Here is a 19540-nt window from a genome sequence, read left to right on the forward strand (position 1 = left end):
ACCTGCAGTCTGGGCTGGGCAATCAGTGCTAGGGGATTCGTTCTAACAGTTTGGAACCTTTTTTCTTTTTTTTTCTTTTTCTTTTTGTTTTCTGTGTAGGTCTCTTTAGTCAGCCTTGTAGCTAATGCCCTGGGCTACTCGGAACTAGGTGCCATAAAGTCCCTTAGGACACTAAGAGCTTTGAGGCCTTTAAGAGCGTTGTCCCGATTTGAGGGGATGAGGGTAAGATGCCATTAGCAGCTGATCCTTCTGCATGCCTGTGGAGCGGGTTTTTTTAAGCATGCTAGAACTGATCAAACTGGTGGAAAGATAATTCCAGGCAGAATCATGATGCAGCTGCTAACTTGATCACACACCCCTGTTTATGTCCCCTTACCCTGCCCTCTGCTGCACACTCCCCTTTTAAAGAAGGGAGATGCATTTAGCTGCCTCATTACATTAATTATTGGCCCAAACCACATGCCATTCGCAGAACATGTTCAACACTTGGCTGTTCTCATTTGGCCTGGCTTTTACCTCTAGCATCCGAGGGGGCTTTTCAGCTGTAACTTTTTTTATCTAGGGAGAATCACCAGGTGCAAAGAAGCAGAATTCGAACCACCTCAAATGTCTTCCCCCTCTCTCCCCCAAGGTGTTGGCCACAGTGGGAGCTGGTGGGATTTAATCAAAGGAGAATTTAAAGGGTTTATAAAAAAATCTAATGTATGTAAGTCAGTAAAAAGCTGCTTCTCCTTCTTGGATAACTCAGGCCTTTAGTCCCTGCAGGAAGGAAATGGGGGGGAGCTCAGCTGTTTCAAAAAAGCTTTTGGTTTAATTCCTCTTGTTGCACCTTGTTGTTCTCAATCCAGTCTGGTGATGACTGGAAGCCTTGTCTGATAGTGAAGCTTTCCTTTCCACTCCCTCCCTTTTACCATGCTTTTTATGGTACCCGGTCCTGTCACTGTGATATTAGCAACAAAGCACAAGCAAAGCATTGAACTTAACAAGCTTTCCTGAAATTCTTAGATGGCACCAATGTCATGGGGATTCCATTTGAAATGATTGCAGTGTCTTGTTACTTTGCCACTGATTTTATATTTTGGTGCTTTTCCCCCTCCTTTTGTATTGAAATAATCATGTACAAAAAAGCAAAACAATCCAACAAGACATACCTTTCTGTAGGTAAAGGGTATGTTGGACCAACGGATTTTCACTGTTGCTGTTGTGAAAAATGTTAATTTAGGTCTATTGCACTAAAGATCAAGAAAATGCACACTGAAATTTAAAGATATCATAGAAGAAATGGAATAAAACAGCTGGGAGATCACACTCATCTCTAAATTTACTCCAGGGCACCTCTGGAATAACTCCACTGGAGTCAGTGGAATTACTCTGGATTTACACGGGTGTAATTTAGAGCAAAATAATGGCCTAAGGCATATAATGGCCTGTTAAAGGAATTCTCAAATAGATCTCTAGGGCATGACATAAACTACAATATCTATAAAGAAAATCCAGTGGAAGCAATAGTTTGTACTGAGGGTAGTGATGGTACAGTCGCTGTTGGCTACATACACTAACCTCAAGTTAGCTACACAACATGGCCATATCAGAGTTGTGTAGAAAGCACTAGTGAGACCTTAACTGTGCAGAAATGATCCTGATGAGGCTAATCCTATAAAAATCTTTCTGCAAATTTCTCAATAGCACAGTCACAGTACAGCCCCTGAAAAGCCAGTCCTGCTCATCCGCCCTCAGAACCACAGTTCCGGTTTTGTTATAGTGGAATGAAATCTGTGTCAATTTAAAATAATTTAAATAGCTGAAGCAGAATTATCGATTCCCTTTTCTCAGTGCCAAAAACATTATAATTGTTTCATGCAGTTCATGGCTGTTGGCACATACAGCAAACTCAATGGTTAAATTCACCCCATGGCTACTTATATCCCATTTATTCTCAAATGTGAGGGCTTAGTGGACATAAGCTGTGTGCTCGCATCCTGTGCAGGAGCACATTTTACCCTAAGTGCATGAAGAGGCAGCAGTGTCTTGTTGCTGGAACCAGATACAGGGAGCTGTGATTCTGCCTCTGATTTGGGAGTGACCTTGTGCAAGTCACTTAGCTCCTTGGTACAGGGCACAGAGAGGTTAATAATACTTCACAAGGGTGTTGAGAGGTTTAATTACTGTTTGTAAAGTGCTTTGAGATCCTTAGGTGTAAGGCATTTTACAAGTGCATGGTATTAATATGAAGTATCGTTACTGGAAATGGCCTTTATCTGCTGAAACAGATTTCAGGTATTGACCATGTGTGTTTTTATCTTAACCTTGAGATGCTCGTGGGACATTCACCTGAACTGACACTCTTGGAAGAATCCGTAGCCTTTCCACACTAAAATCCTGGCCCCATTGACATTAATGAAAAATCTCCCATTGACTTCAGTGGGGCCAGAATGTCCCCCTAGCTTTGTCTACAGCTTGATACTGTTAACATCATTTGGGTCATAATAAAGGTGTGGATTAAATATCAATATCCCAAAAGCTACAGATTTGTATATCTAGCAGGATAGCCTTTAACTTAAATTCCTGTCTGAGATTCTTATAAAAAAGCATAATTGTATGATTAAGACTTAAAATCTAGGTTGAGCGAAGATGGCTTGTGTGAACTACATGCTAAATACAAACAGGGTTGATTCCTCTCTGGGGCTATATTAATCTGCTTTGGGGGCGGGGGGGAGAGGGGGTTCCCCCTTGCCAGTAGGGCTTTTAGTTTAATGCTAAACAGTGGCTTACAAGTTACACAGCACAATCACAAAGGGTGAAATTTGTTCCAGTGGCACAAAGCCGGAATGATCAGGCCTTGTTCATATGGAGACTGGCAAAGTTAGGGGTCTAGAGCACCCCCTCCACAGTTGCTTCTCCAGCCGACGGGCCCCCAGGACCCCCCACTTTTGTGTACACTTCTCCAACAATGGACAAATGTGGAGTTTGTGTGTTATGAAGGGTCCTTCTGCACTAGGATGAATTTCATCCAGATAGAACCAATTTGCACCTTACTGCAACGTCAACACAATGTTCTTAATTTTTTTTTTTTTTTTTGGTCATTAGGACGTGTTCTTTTGCTAAAGTTTAATGCTTAAAAGTGGTTTATATAACGATATAACATGGTCACAGAGACTAGTATAATCAGAAGGGAAAAAGAACTAGTATGAAGTCCATAGATAATAAATGACATTTTAAAAAATAAATGTAAATCATGCTGGAGAGAATGATCTCCCCACCCCTCCCACTCCCACTCCTACCCCCACCCACCTGGAGATTTTGAATTGTACCTGGTGTGAAATCGAGAGGTTCACACGTACTTAAAATTGGGAAACTGTTTCACTTCAGCAAAATTGATACAAAGGGGTTAACTGTAACTGTGCTACTTTGTAACTTTCTCCATTCTTTTTTGTTCTGACTTTGATATAAGTGTACCAAAACAATCCCTCCAACCCCAAGGACAGTAATTTGAAATGCCTTTGCAAAGGAAACATTACAAGTAGTTCTTTGCTTTTCTCTACTCCATAGGAATCTGCATTTTAAAGAGCTTGCTCTGCTCTTAAATTATTCAGGAAGTATGACAGTAATGCTATGAAACATGCATGCACTTTTGTCAATTGCCAATGCACAGTCTGCACACAAAAGCCATGTTCCCTCTCTCAGATTTTTTGAAAGTTGGTTATGGTTATAATGATCAATTTAAACAGTGTGAGTTGATTCCATTTATTCAGGTAAATGATTACAGGAAGCGAGAGCATTTGTCCAGTCAGCATACTTACTCTACAACTAGTCAGGGGTATATCAGCTTTCCAATATCTGAATAGTTGTAAAATACAGTAGGTGATCACTATGGTGTGTGCACTTAGGGGAGTAGGTAATTGGAAGGAAAGGTGTGTATTTAGCATCTATTTAAAGGACCTGATGCTGATCTCATACCAATGTAAGTCAGTGGATTTATGCTGGTGTAAAACTGATTAGTGATTAGTCTCAAACCCTGTTAATCGTTGCAGGGAAAACTTCATTCAGTAGAAGTACATGTGTATTTAACCCTTTTACTGCCACATTGCCAAGTTGATGGGGCATCTAAAAGCTAAAATGGCATCCTGGTCAATTATTATGCTGAATTTAAATTATCTGTAGATTTTGTATGAAGTTATTGAGGAGTAGAGATGGGGCCAAGCCATGAAGTTTGGAGTTGGGTCTAAATTTCTGGGGTGCGAATCCAAGATTCTGGTTTCAGTCCATCTCTTTTCAGGACCAGTGTAATTTTCAGTGAGCATGTATAGGGAAATCCCATTGGATTACAGAGTGGAGCCACTTGAGTCAACATGAAACATGACTAAATCATTACTAATTATTTTGTTACATAAAACATTTAAACATGAAATAATGATGCAGAAAGTGACCAGTTTGAGAGTCTGATTTAGACATGTCTCACCAGGGAGGTTAGCATTCCACCATTTGTGACTGCTGAGACACATTGGCATTTTGCATGAAGTAACTGGTAGAAGGGACTGGGATCATTCAATATCTTAATTCCCATAAGTGATAGTAAGAGCATCCCAAGAGGGCAAATCACTGGCTTAATTGATCTTTTTTGCCAGGGAGGACTAGGAGGGCTGGTGTAGTGACTATTTACTACCTAGGGCATTTTCATTAACCGTGACTTCTTTTGAGGAACAGCTGTGATCTGGTGGTTTAAGGAAGAGCTGAAACTTGGGTTCTGTACCTGACTCTGACACCTCTATTTTGGGTGGGGAAACTAAGGCTCAGAAAGGCAAAATGACTTGCTCACGGTCATGGCAGCCAGTTAGTGGCAGAGTCAGGAACAGAAGATCTGATTGCCAGTTCTGTGCTTAGGCCACCATCACCATTTCAGTGATAATGAAAATGCCTTAGGAAGCAAAGAGTCACTGCAACTCCCACCCCAATTGCTTTTCTGACTCTTTGTAAAGTACCTTGAGACCTGCCTGAAAAGTGCTATGAGGAGTCCACATTGTTATTAATTGTCATATATTTATTGTTTAAACCCTGAATTACAGAATGCCTGAAACCAGTGTGTTTGACTAGAACGTTGATTAGTGTTCCTCTTTGACGCTAGACAGAAGGAATGAAACAGTTTAAAATTTTAATTTACTAAAGGAACCTAATATAGGAGAATTGTAATAAAAGATTTAATATCCCACTGGCCTGGCTACGTTAAAAGCATGAGAGCTTAAATTTTGCCATGTGTTTGTCAGGAGAGGGCTTGGGGAAACACCGCTCCAAATTTCTGAGACTCAAATTAGGAAATGGTGAAAAGATGAGCTGTGACCAAACAGCACACCACTTCCTGTTTTATTTGCTGCAGTTTGGAGAAGGGAATATGGCTTTTCTTTCTTCTTGAGCTTGCAAACCTGCATGCTCAGCTATTTGCCTGAGACAACATGGTCGCCTTGCTTAGTCACAAATATTATCTTGATGTTTACACTGACTCATGGCTTAGTCTTAAGAGAACAATTTTAGGGCTCGATCCTGCTCCCATTGAAGTCAATGGCTCAGAATTCCCCACTGACCTCAGTGGGAGCAGGAAGCGGGTCTGTAAGTGACCACAGCCTTGTTTTAAAGTGGGGAATGGCCATAAGGGCCACTGGCTGATAAATCCCTCCAAATCCATGAGCAATGGTATCCTTGGACCTGGCTTTGAGCAATTAGTCAGGTAGGAGTCTATTGATTATTGTGAAGAGAGTTTGAGCCCAGCCTCACTCAGTAACATCATTTTTTCCCTTTGGCAATCAAAATTATTTAAAAGTAATTCTTGTACACATGCACGCACAAACACACACCCATACCCACAAAAAAACAAACTCAAAGTCAGCAGATCCAAAAAGAACTCACCCTGTTTTTAAAATAAACAGGATCTCAACAGATGAACATAAGAACAGCCAGACTGGGTCAGACCAATGGTCCATCTAGCCCGGTATCCAGTGGGCTTCTAAACAGAACCTTTAGCCACTTGGAAATAATTTACTGCAAACTCTAGTCTAGACTAAAAGCCACGGACCTGTCAGTGGCCTCGCCTCCTATTCCCCCCGAAAAACAGCTGTATTGATGCTTGCTGCCTACTGTCTTCTGTTTCATACTAAAACTTTCTCCCACCCCTTCCAACGCAGGTGGTTGTCAACGCCCTGGTTGGCGCTATCCCTTCCATTATGAATGTGTTGTTGGTCTGCCTTATCTTCTGGCTGATTTTCAGCATTATGGGGGTTAACCTGTTTGCTGGGAAATACCATTACTGCTTTAACGAGACATCTGAGGAGCGCTTCGAAATAGAAATAGTTAACAACAGGACCGATTGTGAAGCACTGATGCCGCCCAATTCCACTGAGATCCGATGGAAGAACGTGAAAATTAACTTTGACAATGTTGGGGCAGGATACCTGGCTCTTCTCCAAATTGTAAGTTTTGCCTTTCCCACCTCCAAGCCCACAGTAGATGTTAGATCTTCTAACAGACCATCTCCATCTCTGGGTTTTTCCCTCTTACGCCCCTAATTCAACACTCCTGTTGACTTGAATGTGCATTGGATCAGGCCATTGAGCCTCATTTTGACATAAGTTGCACATTTGGCCCTGCCTGGGGTGCCTCTAACCCTGTATTCCCAGAGAGCTCTATCCAGTCTATTTTTTAAAAAACACTTTTAATTATGCAATTTTTAAGACCCCACCAAACCCTGGATTTAATGAGGCAACAATAAAATGTCTTTAAAAATGTATATGAAGTTCTCCACTTCATGAGAAAAAGGCAGATTTAAATAAATTGCCCATAAAAATCACAGATCTGCAACAGGTGAAATTAAATAGAGCCTTATAAAGGGAAAGCAAGAGAGTAAGTGAGACCTCCCCTCATGCAGTTCTGTACCACACATCTAATCTATCCAGGCTCATTTTAAATTACTTCCCTCTAAAAGAATATGTGCTTTTCTTCACTAGGCTACTTTCAAGGGCTGGATGGATATCATGTATGCAGCGGTAGATTCCAGAAAGGTAAAGCACGTTCCCCACCACTCTTCCTCCAAAATTCCACTTCTTATTCTTAAATTGTGCTTATTGTTTTTATTTATTTGCAATAGTGATCATTCGGTTGCATTTCCTGCAGTTACAGCATTGTTATCCATTAAAGGATGTTGTACAGAACCTAAAAGAGTGAGGTTCACTTTAGGAGAATTACAGCGGAGAAGGAGTGCAAGGGGATGTTTATTTCATCTTTGGACACAGGGTGGGGGAACACCTTGGGGAGGAAGGGGATGTAGCTGCTAGGTCTGCCATTTCACGGATTCTTTGGCCACATCTTGGCTCCTATTCCAGTCCAATGGCAGGAATATTAGCTGCATAGTTGCCATGTACCCCTGCCCAGGCTTAGAGGTAAATTCTAGCTGCCTGGCACCCATGATGTACCTGCATGGTGCCAGGGTAGAGTAAATACCAATATTTTCTTTTTTTTTCTTCTTCTTAGTTTCAAGTAAAATGGAATTTGGAATTTAAAAAACTTTTTTTCAGTCAGTGATGGGACCCCAAATGTGCTGTCCTCAGAACCAGAAAATGAAACTGGCTATAAAAAGAAACAGAAGAAAATGACTACTCTGATTTCACTGTTTCATGTTGAGTGAAAGGCAAAAAGGCAAACAGCATGAATGGGGGGGAAATATTTAAACTGTTTTTGTTTTCACTGTTTCCTCGTCTGAGGTTCTTACTGTTTTTAAACGCAAGATATTAACCTTCACAGTGTGCGTTCCTGCCCTGATTTTATGGTTCCTCTCTGATTTGCAAATCACTGGATATTTTATGGGCTGCACACCCAAAACTCCAATTGAAGTTGAGGGGAGCTGTGAGTGTGTCACACTTCCAAAAATCAGGGTTTTTGGCTTTACTAATGATTCGAAGCTGGGTAATCAGGTTCATTTAAGAAGTTTGTGTATTACCATCAAAGTGACCTCCAGTTGCACTGAAGTGGGATTTAGGCCGGTGTTCTCTTCCAGGTCACTGGAAGCTCCTCAAATCAAGAAAGATACTAAGGCTCCATAGTGAAATAAATAACTGAGTCAGAGCTGTGACTAACCCTTCCCCCAAAGTCCTGTCTCAGTAGGCACTGGCTTCAGTGCATAACCAGGGATTGGTTCTCTGATGGCATTTTCTTGGTTGCTCCAGAGCCCTGGTTAGAAATCTGCAAAAGGGAGGGCTCCAGGACCTTAATTATAGAACCTGTGTTGGGAAGGAGATAGCTCAGGATTGGTAAAACATTTACAGATGCTTTCTCCTCTAGGTAACCAGCTCAAGTCTGGCCCAGATTGGTTGTGATCATAAATTCATCCTATCTGATGGCTATTTGGTGCCCCCTATGTGAAAAGATTTTGGGTGGGACTGGGTCCAGTTCCTGCTTATCACATCATAAAAAACACCATCCAAGCTGGCAGCTCGTTGCAGCCAGAAGTGTAAAGGTCTGAATGTAGGTGGAGACTGAACTCCTGTCTTCATCAGAGCTCCCCTGGGATGTGCTGATGGGGAAGCTCGTACTGGAGCTCTGCAGGTGAGCACATGCTGCCAGTGAGGCACATTTCACCAGCACAAAATTAACCAAAAAAAAAAAAAAAAAAGTAGAAAAGTTCCAGAAGAGCCACATGCCACCTTCCTAGTCTAACACAGACACTTGAACTGAGACAACAGCTCTTTGTACCAATACTTTATACTGTCTTTGCCATGTCTCTTTCTCTCCCCATCCCCGCATTCAGCAAGAAGAGCAACCCAAGTATGAGGACAACATCTACATGTACATCTACTTTGTAATCTTCATCATCTTTGGCTCCTTTTTCACCCTGAACTTGTTTATTGGTGTCATCATTGATAACTTCAATCAACAAAAGAAAAAGATAGGTCCACTTTTTTTATTGGTTAAAGAGGCAGATCTGGGCTATTTGCCGGACAAACAGATGAATGGATTTTAAGGTCAAGTCACTCCTGCATAATGTCACCATAGAACTTCACTCAGTGATTCCGGTGTTGAGCCTCATCGCTTAGAACTTAGCATCGCAGACTGTTTGTGACTCTTAACAACCCTTATCGACTTGCCCCCAGCGCCTGTTTAAGGAAGGGGGCTGGGCAAACAAGTTGCAATAAAACAAGAACCAACTTAATCTTTGCCCAAACTTTAGTGAGGTTCAGAAAAGTTGTAGATTCCCCTAAACACACCTTGATTTTCATTCATGTCTCTATTTTGTAGTCATGTCTTTATTTCAGACCTTCAATTCCATCAAAATACTACACTTAGGAGAGAAAAATCAATGGCACAAATACAGAGTGGAGAATAACTGGCTAGGCAATAGTACTGCAGAAAGGGATATGGTGGCTTATAGTGGATCGATCGCAAACTGACTATGAGTTGACAGTGTGGTGCTCTGCTCAACACTGATGAGGCCTGATCTAGAGAACTGTGCCCAGTTTTGGGCACCGCTCTTGAAGAAAGATGTGAACTAATTGGAGAGAGACCAGAGGAGAGTGACAAAAATGACGTTAGAAAACCTGACCTATGAGGAAAGGTTGAAAGAATTGGGCATGCTTAGTCTAGAGAAAGCTGGCTGGGATCATAATGTTCAAATATGTAAAAGGTTGTTATAAAGAGGACAGTCATCAATTGTTCTCCATATCTATTGAGGATAGAACAAGAAGTAATCAGCTCAGTCTGCAGAGAGATTTAGGCTAGATATGAGGAAAAACTTATAGGATAAACACTGGAACAGGCCACCTAGGGAGCTTGTGGAATTCCTGTCCTTTGAGGTTTTTAAGAACAGGTTAGACAAACACCTGTCAGGGATGGTCTAGATGTAGTTAATCCTGCCTCATTGTGGGGGATAGACAATATGACTTCTTGAGGTCCCTTCCAGCCCTATATTTCTATGAGTCTATGAAATTCCGTAAGAGAATGAAAGTGGGATATGCCAGAAGTCTCGGCCACTCTCTCTGCCTCTTCTTTCGCTCCAAGCCTGAAGTGAGGGAGCTGCACAGGTAACGCAGCCACCAAACTGTGTTAGCAGATGGTCTGCAAGCCAGGGTAATTTGCAGAATAACTTCAATAATTTTGGAATCTGGTGCAAATTATTTCTATCTAAAATAGTTACCACCAGTTTGCCCCATGGCATGTAGCCTAGTAGCTGAGCCTGTACTGTGATCCCTTTCCCTTAATGTGCATGGACTGATTATAACCAGCTTTCTTTTTTGCTTCTCCTCTTTTACTTTGGAGGTCAGGATATCTTCATGACAGAAGAACAAAAGAAATACTACAATGCCATGAAAAAACTTGGCTCAAAGAAACCTCAGAAACCTATTCCCCGGCCTCTGGTACGTGTGTGATTTAACAGGAGCTAGAGGAACAATAACTATGGGGCCAATTTTCAACAGTGCTGAGCCCCCTCATGCCAGTGCCCATTGCTTGGAAGATTCACTCTAGACTCCACAGTGCCTTGTTATACTGCAGGTGTAATAATCCGAGAAAGTCACTGTGTGTCGTACTTGATTTGCCAGCTGGAGCCAGTCCTGAGAGTTGAGCATCTGAGAGGAAGGATGGCTCCGTAGTTATAATGCTAGCCTAAGGTGCAGGAGACCTGGGTTCAATTACTTGTTTTACCACAGCCTTCCAGTGGGACCTTGGGCAGGTCACACTGGTCTCTCAGTGCCTCTGCTCCCCATCTCTAAATGTGGATAATAGCACTGGCCTTCAGGGCTCTCAGCAAAGAGCATTGATATGCTGGTGATAAGATTTTGGCAGCCTGTAGCACTGGTAATTACATTTCATTACAAGTACTTTGTACTGGGCAAACTGGCTGAAACTATAGTAAAGAACAAAATTGTCAGACACATAGATGAACATAATTGGTTGGGGAAGAGTCAACTGGTTTTTGTAAAGGGAAATCATGCCTCACCAATCTACTAGAATTCTTTGAGGGGGGTCAACAAGCACGTGGACAAGGGGGATCCAGTGGATATAGTGTATTTTCAGAAAGCCTTCACCAAAGGCTCTTAAGCAAAGTAAGCTGTTATGAGATAAGAGGAAAGGTCCTCTCATGGATTGGTAACTGGTTAAAATATAGAAAACAAAGGGTAGGAATAAATGGTCAGTTTTCAGAATGGAAAGAGTAAATAGTGGTGTCCCCCAGGGGTCTGTACTGGGCCCAGCCCTATTCAACATATTCATAAATGATCTGGAAAAAGGGGTAAACAGTGAGGTGGTAAAATTTGCGGATGATAAAAAACTACTCAAGATAGTTCAGTCCCAAGCAGACTGCAAAGAGCTACAAAGGAATCTCACAAAACTGGGTGACTGAGCAACAAAATGGCAGATGAAATTCAATGTTGATAAATGCAAAGTAATGCACATTGGAAAACATAATCCCAACGATACATATAAAATGATGGAGTCTAAATTAGCTGTTACTACTCAAGAAAGAGATAGTGGAGTCATTGTGGATAGTTCTCTGAAAACATCCACTCAATGCACAACGGCAGTCAAAAAAGCAAACAATGTTGGGAATCATTAAGAAAGGGATAGATAATAAGGCAGAAAATATCATATTGCCTCAATATAAATACATGGTACGCCCACATCTTGAATACTGCGTGCAGATGTGGTCACCTCATCTCAAAAAAGATATACTGGAATTGGAAAAGGTTCAGAAAAGGGCAACAAAAATGATTGGGGTATGGAATGGCTGCCATCTGAGGAGAGATTAATAAAACTTGGACTTTTCAGCTTGGAAAAAAGACGACTAAGGGGGGATCTGATAGAGATCTATAAAATCATGGCTGGTGTGGAGAAAGTAAATAAGGACGTGTTATTTACTCCTTCTCATAACACAAGAACTAGGGGTCACCAAATGAAATTAATAGGCAGCAGGTTTAAAACAAACAAAAGGAAGTATTTTTTTTCACACAACGCACATTCAACCTGTGGAACTCCTTGCCAGAGGATGTTGTGAAGGCCAAGACTATAACAGGGTTCAAAAAAGAACTAGATAAATTTATGGAGGATAGGTCCATCAATGGCTATTAGCCAGGATGGGCAGGGATGATGTCCCTAGCCTCTTTTGCCAGAAGTTGGGAATGGGCGACGGGATGGATCACTTGATGATTACCTGTTCTGGTTATTCCCTCTGGGGCACGTGGCATTGGCCACTGTCGGAAGACAGGATACTGAGCTAGATGTACCTTTGTTCTGACCCAATATGACCGTTCTTATGCTTTGGGGTGTAAATTGATCACATGTTGGACAGCCACCATTTTCTCTCCAGTCTGTAGACACTGGAATAGTGAGTAGGGCCTCCCAAAAGAGGGATACTAGGCTTGGTAGATCAGGGGCAAATTGTGTCCCTTTATCTAACGGGTAGATTTGTTTGTTAGCAGTCCTTGCTAAACCTTTCCTCTGTGTGTTCCCCCCCCCCCCCGCCTCCCATCCATGGCTCCTCTCCTGTAATGCAGAACAGCATCCAAGGAGCTGTCTTTGACCTTGTCACTCAGCAAGCATTCGATATCATCATCATGATGCTCATCTGCTTCAACATGGTGACCATGATGGTGGAAACAGACACACAGAGTAGCCAGATGTCCGACATCCTCTGGTGGATCAACCTGGTGTTCGTCATCCTCTTCACCTGTGAGTGCGTGCTGAAGATGTTTGCCTTGCGGCACTATTATTTCACCATTGGATGGAACATTTTTGACTTCGTGGTCGTGATTCTGTCCGTCGTGGGTAAGTGGAGTAGCTAGTGGAGCAGCTTGTGGGGTGCAGTGTCCTTCCTGACATGCACGTTGGATAAGGCTGTCTTCACTAGAAGTAGGTGTCTGCAGAATGGTGTGAAATGGAATGTGGCCCAGCAATTAAAGAGGCAGGACTCCTGAGTTTTATTTCCAGCTCTGGGAGGAGAGCATGATCTAGTAGTTAAAGCAAAAGGTTGAAAGTGAAGACTCTGGTGTTTCCCTGCTGTGCCACTCACTCACTGCGTAAAACTGGGTAAAACACTTTTCCACATCTCACTTTCTCACATCTAAAACAGGAATATAACCTGCTTCGCAGGGGTATTACAAGGCTTAATTAACTAATGCTTATAAACCACTCTGAGACTGGAATGCTCTGGTGCCTCTAGACAAAGTCTTATTCGTTTTTTGTCCTCAATCAATGAGGGATTTACAACTTCTGGATTCCAGTTTGGGTTGGAATTAATGGCTGAAACTGGGCTCCTGGAGTTCACTTTTTGTTTTCAGATTTGTGTTTCTTTTATGGCAAATGCATAAATTACTCCAGAGTCACTTGAAAGATGGCATTCACCCTACTGGAAAAGTCCCCATATCTTTGGACTAACCTGGCTCAAAGCATAGAGACTGTCCTTCAGCCCCAAATTGGAGCCAGCTTTGTCTCTGACTCTTGGGGTCCAGTTCCATTGATTTCGATGAAAGTTAGGAGCCTAAATACCTTTCAGGCTCCGGGCCTTAGAATGTGGGCCCACAGGCTAGTACAATATGAGCTCTACATAGTTCCTCTTCTCCAGATCTCTTTCATTGAGTGCGATTAATAATTATTGTCCCTTAAGATCCAGGGGATGAACAACCAAGGAAACACAAGTCCAAATGCCTTCATGCCCTTGAACCTTAAAATCCCAAGAAGAGGTGCCAGTTTCAGGTCCTAGCTGCCTAAATTTGGGCACCCAAAAATTGAGGCACACACAGAATGAGAGGTCCCTTGTGGAAGTTTGAGCCAGCTTTTCTATGCTAGCACTGCCAGTGTTCCCTTGCCTGGTTTAAATTGGGTTATAACATCTTCCCCCTGCCCTCTTCTTTAGGAATGTTCCTGGCTGATCTCATTGAGAAGTATTTTGTGTCGCCCACTCTCTTCCGAGTCATCCGACTGGCCCGTATTGGCCGCATCCTGCGTCTGATCAAAGGGGCCAAGGGGATCCGCACCCTGCTTTTTGCCTTAATGATGTCCTTGCCTGCCTTGTTCAACATCGGCCTCTTGCTGTTCCTGGTCATGTTTATCTTCTCCATCTTTGGCATGTCGAACTTCGCCTACGTAAAGCACGAGGCCGGCATAGACGACATGTTCAACTTTGAGACCTTCGGCAACAGCATGATCTGTTTGTTCCAGATCACCACCTCGGCTGGCTGGGATGGCTTGCTGTTGCCTATCCTGAACCGGCCGCCGGACTGCGACCTAGATAAGGAGCACCCCGGGAGCAGCTTCAAGGGAGATTGTGGTAACCCCTCTGTGGGGATCTTTTTCTTCGTCAGCTACATCATCATCTCCTTTCTGATCGTAGTGAACATGTATATCGCCATCATTCTGGAGAACTTCAGTGTAGCCACAGAGGAGAGTGCTGACCCGCTGAGCGAGGACGACTTTGAAACCTTCTATGAGATCTGGGAGAAGTTTGACCCTGATGCCACACAGTTCATTGAGTACTGCAAGCTGGCAGACTTTGCCGATGCTTTGGAGCACCCACTCCGTGTCCCTAAGCCTAACACTATCGAACTCATCGCCATGGACTTGCCTATGGTAAGTGGGGACAGGATCCACTGCCTGGACATCCTGTTTGCCTTCACCAAGCGTGTGCTGGGGGACAGTGGGGAGCTGGACATCCTGAGGCAGCAGATGGAGGAAAGGTTTGTGGCGTCTAACCCTTCCAAAGTGTCTTACGAGCCCATCACGACCACGCTCCGGCGCAAGCAGGAAGATGTCTCGGCAGTGGTTATCCAACGGGCTTACAGGGTTCGCTTAGCAAAACGGGGCTTTATTTGCCGGAAGTCTGCCTCTACTAAGCTGGAAAATGGAGGAACAAATCGGGAGAAAAAAGAAGGCACCCCGTCCACTGCATCCCTCCCATCCTATGACAGTGTAACTAAACCTGAAAAGGAGAAACAGCTGCGGGTGGAGGAAGGAAGACGAGAACGAGCAAAAAGACAAAAAGATTTCAAGGAGTCCAAGTGTTGAGACAAACAAAAATATGTTGTACAAATTTTTAAAAATTTGCAAGTGAAAAGATTGTTTACAAACGTCACAAAATATATCAATACAGAACAGCTAAGGAGACACCTGAAGATCTTATACCAAACAGTCTGCTTATTGTGTGACAAAGTTGCATCTAAAAGCAGTGACCTACCACCTGTTTAAAGGACCCTTCTAAATGAACATTTAAAAAGGAAAAAAAGGATTTTCTGTTGTTTGGGCAGGTGGCTACTGCATGTTCCACATCTATCAATGCAACTTGGGACAAACAAGCAAAATAAAAAACACACACACACACTAAAAAACAAAACCCGCTGCTTGGATTAATATATCTCCCAAAGCAGCCAAAAATTGATTATTTTCTCATTTTGTTGATTTATCAAAAGAAAACCCAGAAGTCACAATGTTAAAGGGTTTGTTTGTTCATGCAAAACTAATTTGCATTCCTGCATTTAGTTAAGCAGAAAAAAAATAATAAAAAAAAAGGCAAAATAAAAACTGAACAAAAAAAGAAACAAAAAACCACCCATTTAGCCCATGCCATTTGATTGTCATAGTTTATTTGGTATTTATTATCTGCATACTACTTTCTACATGGGCTTTACTTGGTTTGGGAGATGGGGTAATCAGGTATCTTCAGCCTGGAAACTTGCTCCGGCTGATTAAAAAAAAATTGTGCTTGTTCAATGCATAGAAATGATTTGCATGATGGCATGCTGTGACCAGGAACCATGCATGAAGAATCATTAAACCACAAGACACTCAATACTCTTCCACAACAGTTGGTTAAGCCATAAGTTCGAGGCACTCCACTGACTACCACACACTGTATTTGGAGGTTAACCTTAAATATAATCATGCCCTTCACTAATATTTACCAATTTGTAACAATTTCTTTCATACACCCTCTAGCAGGAAAAAAATGAAACAAGCAGATGAAATCTGTGTGTGTGTGTGTGTGTGTGCGTGCGTGTGTGTGTGTGTATATGTATGTATGTATGTATATGTTTAACAACCTGTCTTTTCCATACAGCCATCTTTTGCACATTTAAACAAATAATCATACAGAAAGAAAAACCTAAATATTGCTCTGGATCCCATTTGAGGGGGGAATATATAATATTCAAGAATGGCACTGCAAAACCAAAATCTAGGGCTTAAAAAATACCAGTCAACAAGGTCATTTGTGTCCTGTAATATTAATTATTGTTCAGCCGCCATACTGCAGCAGGCATTTCCTAGTGTAGAGAGAACAGTGCTATGTAGGAAATAGCATATTGTCTTTGCAGGTGCAATTTTGGGAACTTGGATAAATCTATCTTAAATGGGGGACGTGTAACTCACGGAGTTTAATTGTGTCCCATGTTCATCAGAGTTGTTGCTTTCTTGGGGTGGCAGCGGGGGCTGAGACCCAGGTGGATTTGTGAAACTCTGAAGTCGTCTTTATATTCTTCCATCATTACTACTTTTTGAAGCTTGCACTTTGATGCTTCATGGTTTTCCTTGCTTCTGTAGCCACAAGGTTTTTAAACAAAGTGGAACACATTACAGTTGACAATAAAATAGCAATGTGATATGGGGCACGGTGCTGCAGGCCAGGTGTCTGATGCCTTCACCTTCTTTCCGTTTCATACATTATCATACTGTAGTAACTAAAAGGTCCTGCAGATTTGGGTAGACGCTAGAGCTGCCTCTCAACTAGTCTAATCACTGAGTGGTAAATCATTCTGTGGGAATGTCACCAGGAAAGCTCAGACTTTTGTGTTTCTTCGTAAGGATATGAGACCCTTTAATATTCTGTTTCAGTGTCCTCCTCAATCAATAAGTCAGCTGTCAGTCACCAATCTAGGTGATATTTTCTTCAAAGCAGCCTTGGGGAATAGATCTGATGCATTCGATGAAGTGAGCTGTAGCTCACAAAAGCTTATGCTCAAATAAATTGGTTAGTCTCTAAGGTGCCACAAGTCCTCCTTTTCTTTTTGCCAATGGGAAAAGGTAGCAATGCACGGAAACAAGACTGCTTTCCAGCTGCAGCTTGTGTACTGGTTCTAGTGTTGCTGCCATGTTACATTTTGAAAGGGGGGGTTATGCCATTACTGCACTGAATTTGTAATGTAGAATGAAGAGAAACAGGATGACTGAATGTAGGCCAAATAAAATGTATCTTTAAAAGGGCAAAACTTTTTAGATGACAGGAGGCAGTTTGGTTTGTATAATCTCACAACCCAGATGACAAGTGTCACTTAAAAAACGAAACGCTATTTGGCAGACATCTGTGCCAAGTTGGACTGTATAAATGCATAGTTTAGCCATTATGATGTCAGTGGAGGGGTTCTTCTGTACTGGTGAACACAACAAAGGACCATTTCAACCCTGTTAGATTTACCCCACTTACTACTAGGCTATGGTGTATAATAAAGATGAAAACTACATACATATGTACAGGCTACATTGTAAACAGCACAAAAAAAGCTGAAAAGTGTGGTTGAAATTTTTAAGAAAATATTATAAATACTGTAATATATCCGTTTATTTTATCGGCATGCCTTTTTGTAAATACAAGAATTAAATAGAACGGCGTCTGGCTTATGCCATTGTCCATGTTTGTTTTTAATTTTTAAAATATTTTCCTTAGATTTTTAGATGTTGTCAGCCAATGTACATTCCCTACCCGCCCCCCAAAACAACAACCCTACACCCCCAAAAGAAAAGCTTTAGTGCAAATTATCTTTACAATCACAAAAATATTTTTTTGTTATTCCAACGTGCAATAAGTTCTCTGACCATTTCTATGCAAGATTTGGCTAAACTACATAATTGTTCTTTAAGTTGGGCTATCAATCTGTATGTGATGGATGGTACATTTGCTGCTCATGCTGGTAACTTCACGGAGCTACTGGAGTCATTTTAAGTAAGACTTCACTGCGATCTCTCTCTGTTTTTAACCGTTAAACTATTTATCAGTCTCTGTTAAATACAAAGGTCATCCTAAACCATCAGTCTTGCTGAAAAATAAAATGAATAATTTCTCCAGCTGTTCAGGGACAGCAGAGTCCATCCTCCTGGTCAACTGAAAAATTCATTTTTTTGTTTTATTTTTTAAAAATTTCCTTTTCGTAGCAAATATCCCTCAGCCACAGTTCACAGGGTGCTGAGAGAATTGGTCTGCGTCTTTGGGAACCTTCACACAGTGAGGCTGAGGCTGGAAAGGAAGCTTTGGTCTGAAATAAAGCGGTCAGGATAGCTTCATGCACCATATCATTGCATAGAAATGCAGATACAGTGTGTGTGTGTGTGTGTGTGTGTTGGGGGGGGGTGTTTGGGGGGGTTTTGTAGTAAGGTCCTTGATGCGGAATTTTTTATTCCCGATTCAGGGTTGTGGGAATAAAACAGTAGGCCGCTGTTGGATTAAAATGCCAGAAGAGTGAGGCTGTAACAAGTGGTCGTCCCTCCCGCCCCCACAGCATGCGTAAAATCCTCCATGCTGTTTTGGTTCATTTATTACCCTGTTCTTAAAAGGGGCTGGGGAGGGGGAAAAGAAATACCAGTTCAAGCTGCTTCACTCACTTTTCTGGTCTATTTTCACTTTAAAAAAAAAAACCAAACGAACGCTCATGTGGAAGAATAAGAAAAAAAACAAAAAACCATGAGCTGCCATCGTAGAGGCCGCACCCAAGCTTTTGCATTATTTAGTTTTCTGATGCAACAAATATTAAAGCTGTGCCAGACCAATGCTGAAAATCAGCGTATTAGAGATTGCATGGTGGCTCATCCTGCTCTAACCCAAACATGATTAAAAATCACATTACTATAATCCAAAAGAAAAATGAAATAAACAAGGTAAGAGTGTCTTAGTGTCCATTTATTTGACTGGTTTCCACCTCCTCGCTCCCATTCTTGCTGGGTTCTTATTTTTTTTTTTTTTAATATATAAAAGTGGCATGAGTAAGACCTAACTTGTGTTGCAGGGGAAGCTCGTGGAAATGTTTTTGTTTTTAGTGTTCACCGTGAGAGATTTGTGGCCTTTAGTGGCTCTTTGCTGGCATCTAGCAGACAGGTCGGTCTTAGCGCCAATCCGCAGCCCCTTGGGATTTTCCTCAGAGGTTAGTGCTGTGATTGGGCACAGTGACTGCAGCATGTTGATAGCAGCTGAGCAGATTGGTGGCCTTTGTGAGGCCAAGTGGTGGCTGTTCGTTAATATCTTAGTGAATGCATCACGAAAAACACCATCAAAACCGGCCCCCATTCACTGGTAGGCTCAACACAAGCCACAGCTTGGAGGCTATGCAGCCTGCAGTCCCCTCTTGCTCCTGGGTGTACGGAACGCTTGCTCTGCTGCTCGCACGCGCTCGATCTGCTCTGTCGATGTGCAGGGAACTTAAATCTGCAGCACTCTCCATCCAATCCGTTCACTTTTAAAGACATACGCCAAAATTGTATAGACTACGTGAAATCCGCCAGCATACCTGACATCCTCAACACACACAGCAAGGCT

At 42.2% G+C, this 19540-nt stretch overlaps 1 protein-coding gene across 3 annotated transcripts in view; it reads left to right on the forward strand.

Moving 5' to 3' along the window:
- Positions 1 to 18303, forward strand: part of SCN8A (sodium voltage-gated channel alpha subunit 8) — a 111744-nt gene extending 93441 nt beyond the window's left edge. For 2 of the 3 annotated variants that reach the window (XM_074935780.1, XM_074935779.1), the window contains exons 21-27: positions 100 to 222; positions 6174 to 6458; positions 6993 to 7046; positions 8789 to 8926; positions 10287 to 10391; positions 12525 to 12795; positions 13883 to 18303. In XM_074935780.1, the coding sequence (XP_074791881.1) occupies positions 100 to 222; positions 6174 to 6458; positions 6993 to 7046; positions 8789 to 8926; positions 10287 to 10391; positions 12525 to 12795; positions 13883 to 15030 (2124 nt within the window). In that variant the 3' untranslated portion in view covers positions 15031 to 18303. The remainder of the gene's footprint in view (positions 1 to 99; positions 223 to 6173; positions 6459 to 6992; positions 7047 to 8788; positions 8927 to 10286; positions 10392 to 12524; positions 12796 to 13882) is intronic. The other variant, XM_074935781.1, reaches the window with a different exon arrangement.
- Positions 18304 to 19540: the final 1237 nt, after the last annotated feature.

The sequence above is a fragment of the Natator depressus genome, chromosome 20 (genome assembly GCF_965152275.1).
Source record: "Natator depressus isolate rNatDep1 chromosome 20, rNatDep2.hap1, whole genome shotgun sequence".
Taxonomy (NCBI): domain Eukaryota; kingdom Metazoa; phylum Chordata; order Testudines; family Cheloniidae; genus Natator; species Natator depressus.